The sequence below is a fragment of the Kryptolebias marmoratus genome, linkage group LG16 (assembly GCF_001649575.2).
Source record: "Kryptolebias marmoratus isolate JLee-2015 linkage group LG16, ASM164957v2, whole genome shotgun sequence".
NCBI lineage: Eukaryota > Metazoa > Chordata > Actinopteri > Cyprinodontiformes > Rivulidae > Kryptolebias > Kryptolebias marmoratus.
In genome coordinates, this window is record NC_051445.1 from 25768353 (window position 1) to 25780161 (window position 11809).

Genomic DNA, 11809 nt, shown 5'->3' on the forward strand with positions numbered 1-11809 from the left:
ATATTGAAAAAAAAATATTTTGTTTGGGTTATGTTTATTTGTCCAATTACTTTTGAGCTCCTAAAATGTGGAGTGTTTGTAAAGAAATGTGTACAATTCCTACATTTTCTATCAGATATTTTTGTTCAACCCTTTAAATTAAACGTTACAATCTGCACTTGAATTCTGTTGTAGAGGTTTCATTTCAAATCCAATGCGTTGGCATGCAGAGCCCAACTCGCGAAAATTGTGTTACTGTCCAAATATTTCTGGCCCTAACTGTATGTTAGGAAAATTGTCCCCACAGTGTATCAAATACATGGCCACACACACAGACACACAGGCACGTGTAAACACATTACCGGCCTCCCTCACCTCCTGGCAGCAGGTGATAATAAGTCGGTCAGCTGACTTGTGATGTTCTGAGCCGGGAACATGCCAGACTGTTCAGAATCAAAAATGAAAAACTTTCAGAAATAGTCTTTTTTTTTTAATTTTTTTTAGGTAAATTCTGGACATGCAAGCATGGAAGCTAGATGTTTTAGTTTTATTTTTGTTGAATTTTGTCTTTTTTTTCCTTTTGTTTCCCCCTACACTGTCTCAGGCCCTGTACACGTAGACATGATTTGAGGAGACAGACTCGTCTCATTCCTAATGACCAACTTTTGTCTGGCATACGCTTGATTAGCGCCTGCTGCTGACAGTGGAGCGACAATAATGTTTGTGTGGGTGTGTGATCATTTGACTGCAAAATATCTCAGGAACCACTGGATAGATTTTAACGAAACTCGTTAAGTAATCATTGGTAAGTAATTATTTGTTTGCACATCTACAACCACAAACATACTTTTACTCGCAGCGTGATCAATTTTAGTTTTCTTCCTGTTGCGAGTTTATATATTTTCTATCCTTTGTCCTGTGCTTGTCTGCTTTAATGTACAGCACTTTAGTTGGCTTTGTAGTTTTTAGTAAAGCAACCTAGGTAAAATAAAAAAAAGGTTATGACTCGGTCAACTCCGTCATTTTCAACATCCCATGATGTTTGTCTAAAACTCTGCTGTGAAAGGCGGCAGGTGATATGCATTCCTTCAAGGCATGCTGGGCCTTTAGCACCTTTGAACACGTATTGTTTGTCATGCTGAGAAATAATAATTTCTAATGGCTTAAAAGTTATTTTTTACATTTTTTATTACCCCCTCTATGAACTTTAAATACCACTTTCTTTCTAAAACCTGTCAGCCAGCTCTTTGTTTCACTTTGTTTTATTGTTGGCATTTTTTGTTCTCTTCTACTACATGAGGTGTTCCTCTCATGTTGCAACATCCCCAGGTTTAGATGTTATCTTCTGCTCTCTGTCTGGGTGCAAATGTAGGTTAAATAAAACAAATTGCATTGCCATCGGTGCTTCCTCCGTCTCTGCTCCGGCCCCCATTCTGTTCTTTGTTTTTTATTTTGTACCATCTTGAAATTCTTGCTCCCAAACATAATTGGGAATTTTTATGTGCCAAAACAAAACCGATGTTGGGTGCAAATAATCGGTATTTATTTATTTTTTCTTGTTGTGTTTTGGCATGGTTTGTGCGTTGCCAGGCAACAGCCGGCACCATCCTCGTCCTAAGAGCATCTTCCTGCAGCACGACTCGCTTTTTTTTTTTTTTTTTGGTTTGTGTTTGTTTGTTTGTGCCCGTAGGAGCGGATGGCCACTTCACGGGGCCCTCGTGAACTTTTCGCTTTTTTAGGGAAGGCATTTGAGCGCTCTCACACGCTGCGAGCACGAACACAACAAGCCTCCTACTCGCACACGTCCACAGATGCCAGCAGCAGTTCGTGTGGCGCTCGAGGAGAAGCTGAAATGGCTCGGATCTGTGGGGGTGTGAGTGTGTGTGGAGCTGGTGTAGGAGGCTCCTTTGTGCTTTAGGCTTTTGGAGCCGTCAGCCCTTACCTCTGCAGGTTCAGGCACGATGCTGTTGATGCTGCGTAGTGGGAAAATCGCTGGAGAACCTACCGTTATCCGTCTGCGCCGACCTGTTGCTCGAGCTGTCGGTCCTGTTTAACAGGAAAGGCCATCAGGTGTTTGTGTTGATTTTTGTGGCTTGGCATCGCTCATGAGAATCTTTCCCTCAATGTAACAAAATGTGAGAGAGAACCGCACAATGTCGTATTTGCACTGTACACTGATAGATCTGACTGGAAGACATCTGTTCTGTGTTTTGGGTGTGGTTAGGGTTTCTGAAATGGAGCTCAAGCTTTTTTTTTTCTTTTTTTTTACCTGTGTCATTCACAATCATGTTGAAGCATTAGATTTAAAGCTCATTTGTCATCGTTGTAATGATTTTGAGTTGTAGGACATGTTTACTGAGTGCTTCTCATCACTGCACACAAAGTTAAAATTCACTGTTGAATTCAGTTTTTTAATATAGCGCCAATTCACAACAGAAGTCACCTCAGGTAACTGTACAACAAAAATAAAAAGTCCATTTCAGGTCAGTTTCAAATCCATTTACATTCAATTCAGTCAATTATAATGCAATAAGTTCACATACAGTACATTATGAAATGCCAGTTACCTAGTATAAAGGTTGTCTATCGAAGGCAGTATTTACCAACTCCAGTCGTCGAGGAACACTATCCTGCATGTTTTAGTTGTTTTTCTGCTCTTCAGCGGCTCTTAAAGTCCTGCAGAAGCCTGTTAATCACTAACTCACTCAAATCAGGTGTGTCAAAGCAGAGAAAGTGCAGTCTCCCATCGCGAGCAGCACACTGGCAACTGTGGAAAGGCGAAACTTCCTTTTAACAGGAAGAAACCTCCAGCAGAACCAGAACCAGGCTCAGGACGAGCGGCCATCTGCTTCGACCGGCTGGGGTTAGAGAGGACAGGAAGGAGACGCAGACACAGAAGGACTGGTCCAGGGGTAGTTTCTATAGGGAAGAAAGACAAAGAAAAAAACATGGTAATAACAAATACAAACATGGAGCACAGAGAACATGAAGGCAGCAGCAGAGTGAGGAAATGTGGTCAGTTTGTCCTCCAGCAGTCTATATCAGCATAACTAAGGGATAGCTCAGGAAACCCAAGCCAACCCTAACTAGTGTAGTCTTAAAAGTTGACGGGGTCTCAGCCTCACTGACAGGAGAGGAGTCTGAGAACTGAAAGCTCTGCCTCCTGTTCTACTTTTAGAAACTCGAGGAACCACAAGTAAACCTGCGGTCTGAGAGTGACGTGCTCTGTTAGGAAAACATGGATCAATAATATCTTTAATATCAGATGGAGCTTGGTTGTTGAGAGCTTTAGATGTTAGAAGTAAGACTTTAAATTCTATTCTGAATTTGACAGGGAGCCAATGGAGAGAAGCTAAACCTGGAGAAATATCATCTTGCCTCCTAACTCTCATCAGAACTCTGGCAGCAGCATTTTGGATCAACTGAAGACTTTTTAAAGAGTTTTTTGGACACCCAGATAATAAAGAATTACAATAGTCCAGACTAGACGTGATAGATGCATGGACCAGTTTTTCTGCATCATTTTTAGACAAGATGTTTCTAATTTTAGTGATATTATGTAGGTGGAGGAAAGCAGACCTAGTAACATTTTTAATATTGGGGTTAAAAGATCCTGATGTAAAAAAAAACAACCTTATCTTTACCTAATGAAAGCATTTATCAACTAAAGAGTACTGGTCCAAGCGCTGAACCCTGAGGAACTCCATGACAAACTTTGGTGTATGAAAAAGATTCATTTTTAACATTTACAAACTGGAATCTATCAAATAAATATGATTTAAACCATTTTAGAGCCATTTCTGTAATCCCAATAGCATGTTCAAGCCTCTGTAATAGAATATTGTGATCAATTGCATCAAAAGAAGCACAGAGATCTAACAGGACAAGGATGGACACAAGTCCACTGTCTGAGGCAAGGAGACATCATTAGTAACTTTCACCAGTTTTGTTTCTGTGCTACGATGAGCTTTAATAAGAAATGGGTTAAATGTCCATTCTGATAAATGCAGCCTCCTCTGAAAGACTTCCTCCTAACCTTGAGTCGTTTAAAGAATAGAAGGAGGGATTGACCAGAATTTGCAATAAAACAAAGATTTATTATCCATCACAAGTGTTAATCAGCTATAACTGTGTTTTTGTGAATGAAATAACTTTATTATGGCGTAGTTACTAATTTCCTTCACCAGTTTCCACAAAAGTAAAATAAGTTATTATTCACATTTAACCTCCCCTGTTGCCCCAGAAACAAGTCCAGACAAGAAGCAAAAACTGCCTGTGACTTCATTCTCTTACTTTCATAACATCCAGAAACAAAAACGTTGTTTACGGTGACTATGAAGATGTGAAGTCGAACATCTGAGCGCACACAGTCATTAGGCAGGTGCTTTCATTAAAGGCACATAAAAGTGAGAAACGGCGGCCAAGTTGAGAACAGTGAGAAAACCTGAGTATAACACGGTGCAGGAGGAACATGCAGAGGAATGTAACGTCAGCGTGGTTGTTAGGAGGAGATGTGTTCCTGGCAACGGTGCTGGATGCATTTGGAGGTGGGCGGGGGGCGTGGGGCTGTTTCGTCACCTTGAATGTCAGAAGTACATGCTCAATTTTGCCACACGGTAATGTCGGTACTTTTAATCACAATGACCAGATCAAGTGGAAAACAAGTCTTTGTTTTGAAAATGGAAACAGTTTCTGTAACGAACTGCGTCCCTCCTGAATATGAAGGTGCTCTGTTTCCGCAGAGAGGAGTAGATGAGTATTTCTCTGTTTATTAGTGGAATAAAAAGCTTCTCTTTGTTTGTCGCTCGCTCATCGTCACACACCTGCGGGGCTGAAAACCCACCGGCTACTTTTCACCTGTGACTTTTTTGTTAGGAATGATGATCATTGGTGAAACTGACTGCTCTATAAATGATGACCACAATAAATAAATAAATAAATAAACAACAAGCACTGGCACAAGAGATCAGTTTGGCACAGAGGTGCAGAAGCACACTTGCAGTGTAAGCCGGTCTTTTTACACGGGAGATGGTGAGGAAAGCAAACATAATTAGTAATGTAGGTAACAACAAACTTTACTTTGAGGGGAAAAACAAGGAATTTTGTGCCTGCAGAGATTATGTGACGGCTGTTTCTGAGTGATATTACATTCAGAAATTGAAATGATGACCTTGACAGGCTGCCACAGGTCCGAATTTTATTTCAAACATATCCACATGAACAGAGATGGTCATTTCTCTTCTTCTCCTCCTCTGCCTTCATTTTCTCCACGTAGGGACCCGCCATCTGTGAGCAGGGCTGTTGCAAACTGCAGCTGCCTTTGGGACGCGCAAAATAACGGCCGACAAACAACGTGCGCAATTATTTGTCTGTACGTCCAAGGTTTGTGCCTCTGTCCGTTTCTAGACAGCAAGAGAAAGGAGTGAGACAGACATCAGTCACAGTCGGGCGTGGCCCGTGTGAACGTCTGGTGGGACCAGATGACGCCCTGGGCAGGGCTGTAAAGTGGGGGTGGGGGGCAATGGCCCCCTGGCCCCCCCTGTTCCAGCGCCTATGGTTCTTGGAAAAGGCGAGTCTTTAAGAGTTTCTCTGAGGCAATGCAGCACCGTCAGAAAATAATGATATGAGTCAGAATATTTATGACTCCTCTTTTTCTTTTTTTTTCCTTCTTCTTTTTAAATACCTTGAGAAATTTCTGGCATTCTGTGTCTGCTTTGTCTTATTTGATCAGAGGAAAGTGATGAAAGAACATGTATTTCACCTTGTAGTGGCTGTATGAAAAGTTATTCACTAATCTAGCTCCAGTCTAATTGATGGAATGCCAGAATCTGAATTTGTGGCAGTAATCTGGAGCTTCCTGTTGGAAAACTGTGCAGATCATCTGTGTGAAGCATCCATGTGTTCGTTACCTACTAACCTTCACCTGATGAGCCATGAACTCTGGAGGTCTGCAGGGTGTCAGATCATCAGCCAGGGGGTAGAATTTGTTTGTCCAGCACATTGCGAAATGTTCTCCTCAAACACAATCTTTCCTTCAGGAGAAGTCCTTTTCTCTGAAGGTGGTCAGCTCCTGGATGATCTTCTGAGCCTCATTCTTTTTGCCTCCTAGGTCTTTATTTCTGTGAACTGCCTGAGCACAGACTTCTCCTTGCAGAAGGGGGTGAAGGGCATGCCCCTGATAATCCAGATCGACACCTACAGCTACAGCAGCTGCAGCAGCCGGCCCATCCACAGGGCCTTCACGCAGATCAAGGTCTTCTGTGACAAGGTGAGGAGAGCCGGTGGCAGAGCGACGTGTCTGCTCATCAAGATTCAGCCAACTTGGAAAGAGAACTTTTCTTAGTTTCTCTTGTATTTTTTGTGTGTACGTGTACTGCAGGGTGCTGAGAGGAAGCTTCGAGATGAGGAGAAGAAGCAACTCAGGAGGAGGATAAAAGGTGAAATGTTTTCTGTTGCCTACTAATAAGAAAGATGTTTTCCTATTTTACTTGCATAAATAGCAAAAATGTTTGATCTAAAATGCACTTAAAAAATGCACTTTGCTAAAATCAAAAAATTGAATATAACAGAGAGGACAGGAGGCTGTCCTAAAAGCCAAACAAACCTAATTACACCCTATCATATTGGTACTTTGAGTGGTTGCTTGGCAACAGATGCTGAGTTCATGCTCTCTTTTTATTAGGGAAAACTAGCAGCTCAGGGTCGACCTCTCCCATTAAAAGGGCTGAACGTACGCTGCTGAAAAGCATGCTGGACCTGGACTCCCAACCAGTCCTCTTCATCCCTAATGTCCACTTTGGGAACCTGCAGAGAGCGGGACACGTGAGAAACCACCCCGCCCTTTAGACACAATCCCCCCAACAGTCCCTTGCAGTGTCTCTGCATCATCTGAACCGTTCCTGATGCTTTTTTCCCCTGTTTTTCCAGGTGTTTGCTGTCAGCACTGAAGAGGATGTTATTGACAGGTGAGCATCAGACGGATCGTTTTTCTGCACTCTTTAGTGCTGCAGCTTAATGCACCATGTGCAGTAATACCAAACATGTTTTTATGGATTGTTAGGGTGGCGTCTCACTGAGCTGCAACTAGTTGAAATTGTGAGAAAATGGGCAAATTTTCAGTTTGCAGTCTCCCTGAATTCTGAGCATTTGCGACTAGGGCGCCAGGTTTTCGTGTATCAATTCCTAAAAATCACAGCCTATTTTCATGTGCCAAGCTAAAAAAAAAAAAAAGTTTTGGCTTATCGTGGTGGTTCAGTACAGACGTTTTGGACGAGTACAGTGAACTAAAGATGAACACGTCGGTCCCAGGTGATCACAGCTCCCAGAGAGCACGCACATTTTAATTAACTGCGTTTTGCCAACAGCCGCCCACGACAGAAAAGAAGCAGAGAAAGATACTTTCTGAACACTCTTACACCAAACAGAGCATGGCTGGTTCAGGAAAACACCTGCCTGCTTAATTCAGATCAGCTGTTTGAACAAAAAGCTCCACAGTGCTGCTGATCACTGACAGCTACAGCAGAGACAGACGGGAGGTGCAGGTACGGCAGGCAGTTCCATCATGTAAGCAACACTTAAAAAACTACTGTGGCAAACCATTCGTGTATTTATTCAACATCCCTGATATCAAGCATCATTTTCCCACACCATCACTCAGCTAGCTGAGGAGTATGAGGGCTTCACATTTCAATTGATTTTGTATTTTCACAGGGTCAAATATTTAGTGAAACGTCCCTGAGCAAGTTGCACCCTGAGCACACACTTTTTGTATCCATCCACAAGTTTCTGCCATATTTCTGGCCTAATATTTAGCTGGTGTTCGTGGGAGATTTGATAGAGTTAAATTGAATTGGTTGGTTTTCTGGCTTTTAATAATGGTCCACAAATTTTTTTGCTGAGTTGAGGCTTTTCGGAAGGCAATTCCAAAAGCTGCTTTATCCAATCAGAGACCAGTTTTTATGTGTCTGGGGTCATTGTCCTGTCGAAACACCCAGATGTGTCCAAGTTTGAATCATCTAGCTCTTGATCTGAGGTGAAGTTGAAGAGTTTGGAGGTAGACCTCCATCGTCATTATTCCATCCACTTTGTGAAATGTTGTATGATGCTACCAGCCAACATGTCGCTTCTGGAGCAGGAGCTTCTTCCTGGGTTAGCACCCTCTCAGTCCATGGTGAGGTATTACTGACTTCACAGGGACACGGGTGCTCCAGCTGTTTCCACTTCATGACAGAGGGGAGCCTTGATAGTTGATAGTTCCTGAACATCCTAAACCAATTTCCTTTTATCTGAGGGTGACAAATGAATGCTGGTCAATAACAAGTGGCATCAAATAAATCCTTTTTATGAAATCTGTTATAAGAGAAACTGCCATCTGCAGTCAATCGTGATCACTGACAAAAAGTTAACTGGCCTTGGCCTTATCAAGGTAAAATATATGAACATCCTAATATCTTCAGCGCCACTCATTAAACGATTTAGGTGAATTTATGTATAATTTTAACCCCGTGTGGAACAGATAACCAAATTCTTGGTTTTAAAACTGATTGAAGTTGTATGATGACAAATCATTTCACCCTAGGAGTGATTCAAATAAATCATTTAAGGAAATGAATTTGACATTTCTGCCCTTTTAACGAGTGAACTGACTGCAATACTATGTGTGTTTGTCAGAGGTGTTCCAGTGAAGAGTGTGTGTCAGGAAAATGTTTGCCCACCTCAACCCAAGAAGTCCAAAGTGGAGCAAGAAAGGAAAGGTGACTGATTTCTATAAAATGGTGGTATATTCCATTATTTAACTGACTGACTAAGACCTTTTTCTCTGCTTCATCAGTCCTGCTTTATGTGAGGAAGGAGTGTGATGAAGTGTTCGACGCCTTGATGCTGCGTGCACCGACCCTCAAAGCACTGATGGAGGCGGTAAGTATCAAACGCTGCTGCTGAAATGATCACACAGACAGACAGAAAGGGTTTGACTGTAGAAATGTTCATCTGTCCATTTTAGGTCAGTCATTTTAAGTCCCAAATAATTTAACTGGGACTTGAAGATGTTTTACCATCTTTTATTTTTGCCTTTGCTTCCACAGATCTCTGAGAAATATACAGTCCCTGTTGACAAGATCACCAAAGTTTACCAAAAGAACAAAAAAGGGTGAGAAACCTCAACACAAATTTAAGATTTTTGCAGTCGGCTAACAGCTCTGAGAGGCTCATATTGGAGTGCTTCGAGGTCAGAGCTCAGCTTGACCATGTTCCAGTTGCAACTCAGAAAACCAGCAGGATTTACTAGTTGCTGTGCTAAGCAACCAGGCTAACTATTATTAGCGATACAAACCAAACGCTGTAGCAACGTATTTCCTAATCGAAGTAGTACAGTATTATGTGTGTGACCTATTTAAAGAGTTGCATGTTAACACAAATGTAAATTGATAGTTGATTACTACAGCGGTCACCATGTTTATATGCGTGGCAGCCATATTGGATTTGGGGTTGGCCAAGAAGCTCACTTTCCAAGTTGGAATTCCGACTTCATGGGGCGTCCCAGTAATTGTTGTTTATTTATTTATTTTTTGACTTGGTCCTTGACAATTTTGTCTTTTGAGTACAAATATATTGCCTCAGACATGCATTCATTGGAAAAAGTGCAAATGGTGCATTCCATTTGCACTTGGAAGCCAGAACCTCTGACCAGCCCTGACCTCAAAACCTAATTTAGCTGATTAAAAGTTGCCATAGCTGCATCATAAACTTTATTTTTACTTCCCATCAAATCAGCCCCACATAAAATTGTCCAACCTTCATTACGGAACATGTTGCTACAATGTTTGCATGGAATGCAGTGATTCGTGGTTGTTGGTTTGTGTTGCTAATATTCGCCCGGTTACTTTCACAACAATTAGCAAAAACCCTTCTGGTTTTCCAAGTTGCAACAGGAACGTGGTTCGGTTCAGTCTGAGTTCCAACTTCTGAGGTGAACAGAACGCAGCACAACGTGAGGCTTACAGCTGAAAGGCTAATAAAGAAATATGCTAACATGCTACATTTAGTTGTTTTAAAGGGATGAAAATGAGCCTTTAGCTAAATTTCCATTGGGCTTGTTTAAATGTTTATGTACACTCTCATTTCAAATAACATAAACAGTACAAATGTCCTTTTCGGACTCAGGGTTCTGGTGAACATGGATGACAACATCATTCAGCACTACTCCAATGAGGACACGTTTATCCTGTCTTTGGAGAGCTCAGCGGACTCCTGGCGGGTGACTCTGTCAGAAATCTGACTGCTGTCAGTCTCTGCACTTTAAAAAAAAAAAAAAACATCAATGTGGGGCCAATGCAGACCTAGCAGCCAAGACCAGAACAACATAACCTTTCTTGATGATCACACGGCAGTCTCATTAAGGTTTGCTGCCTGAACCACTCCCAGCAGATAAACCCCACATCCTCATCACCACTGTAGGTCAAGTCTTTGCACCATAGAACAGGAAAAGCTAGAGACCTTTGTTGCATTGGAAATATTGCCTGGATTGGTTAATTACCTGCCAAGCTTGTCCTTCCTAACTATAATAAGATTTGATCCCCATCAGCACAAAGCAACAAGCCAGCTGTGATTGAACAGAAAGAAAACAATGAATATGCACTGGATCGCCAGCAGAGCTGTGTTGTTGGTTGTTGGGTTTTTTTTGTCGTCCTTCCTGTTGATGTTGAGAAGCAGTGGAAGCTGTAAATAACCTGATGAAATGTGGGTTTCCTTGCACAGGATGGCTCATGGTTGGGGCTTATTGTTTTATATGTGTATAAGCGGTTTTAGAGGCTGCTTGGAAGTTGTCTGAATGTTTTAATTTTGTGTCAAAATGAACAGATCAAATTGGTAATGATGCATTTTTTTGTCTACATTTTCAAATGGTACCAGTGAAATGTTCCCAGGTGTTGTGGATGGCATTTGTCCCAGAGCCTAAATAACACGAGGTACCATTACAGAACAACAACCAGTCTCCAGGATGTGGTTCAACAGTTTGTGTATCTGTTTTCTTCTTGTTTGTTTATTTTTTTATTACAGAGGCTGTGGTCATTAGTATTTATGACAGTCTTCTTCTGAGGCTACAGAGACTCATCGGAGGTTAACTGTGAAATTTTTAGGTCCATCTCCTTACCCGTTTACTCCTAATTCACCAGCATCTTCTATATGGTTCATATAATTGTTGTACCTTACTGTACAGTCTTTTAAATCAGTCAATAAATATAGTTTTGTAATCAGGTGCTTGTGTCTCTTCTTTCTGACTTCTATTTATTCTAAAATGGCTTTATTAATGACTGATAAATCCTTTAAAGTGGATGGCACAGTGAGGTCTCACAACAAACAAGCTTTGTGTTTGTTTTCCTCCACAGGCCTAAAACAGTCAGCTTCAAACTTCAGTTCTGTGGTGACTTTAGGAGGAAGTGTTCGCATGCTCATCTGTAACTGTTGACAGTCGTGCAGCTGCAACCAGATGTTGAAATACACCATAAAAGACAGAATCATTATTGCTCACACAGCTGTTTTTCTATAGGGTTGAGATCAGGGCTTTGTGATGACCACTCCACATAATGTTCTTTCCTCATGATGCCATCTATTTTGTGAAGTGCACCAGTTCCTCCTGCAGCAAAACACCCCCACAGCATGATGCTGCCACCCCCATGCTTCACAGTTGGGATGGTGTTCTCAGGCTTTCAAACTTTCCCTTTTTTTCCTCCAAATGTAACGATGGTCATTATGGCCAAACAGTTCAATTTTAGTTTCATCATACCACAGGAAGTGTCTCCTGTTTGCACTTGAAAGCTGTAATCTGGCTGTT

At 41.7% G+C, this 11809-nt stretch overlaps 1 protein-coding gene across 2 annotated transcripts in view; it reads left to right on the plus strand.

The window, feature by feature from the left end:
* The window catches only part of LOC108234206 (grainyhead-like protein 2 homolog), a 27073-nt gene extending 15842 nt beyond the window's left edge, over positions 1–11231 (plus strand). For both annotated transcript variants that reach the window (XM_017413232.3, XM_017413234.3), the window contains exons 8-15: positions 6089–6247; positions 6359–6416; positions 6662–6801; positions 6907–6944; positions 8650–8732; positions 8810–8895; positions 9063–9127; positions 10141–11231. In XM_017413232.3, the coding sequence (XP_017268721.1) occupies positions 6089–6247; positions 6359–6416; positions 6662–6801; positions 6907–6944; positions 8650–8732; positions 8810–8895; positions 9063–9127; positions 10141–10255 (744 nt within the window). In that variant the 3' untranslated portion in view covers positions 10256–11231. The remainder of the gene's footprint in view (positions 1–6088; positions 6248–6358; positions 6417–6661; positions 6802–6906; positions 6945–8649; positions 8733–8809; positions 8896–9062; positions 9128–10140) is intronic.
* The last annotated feature ends 578 nt before the right edge of the window (positions 11232–11809 follow it).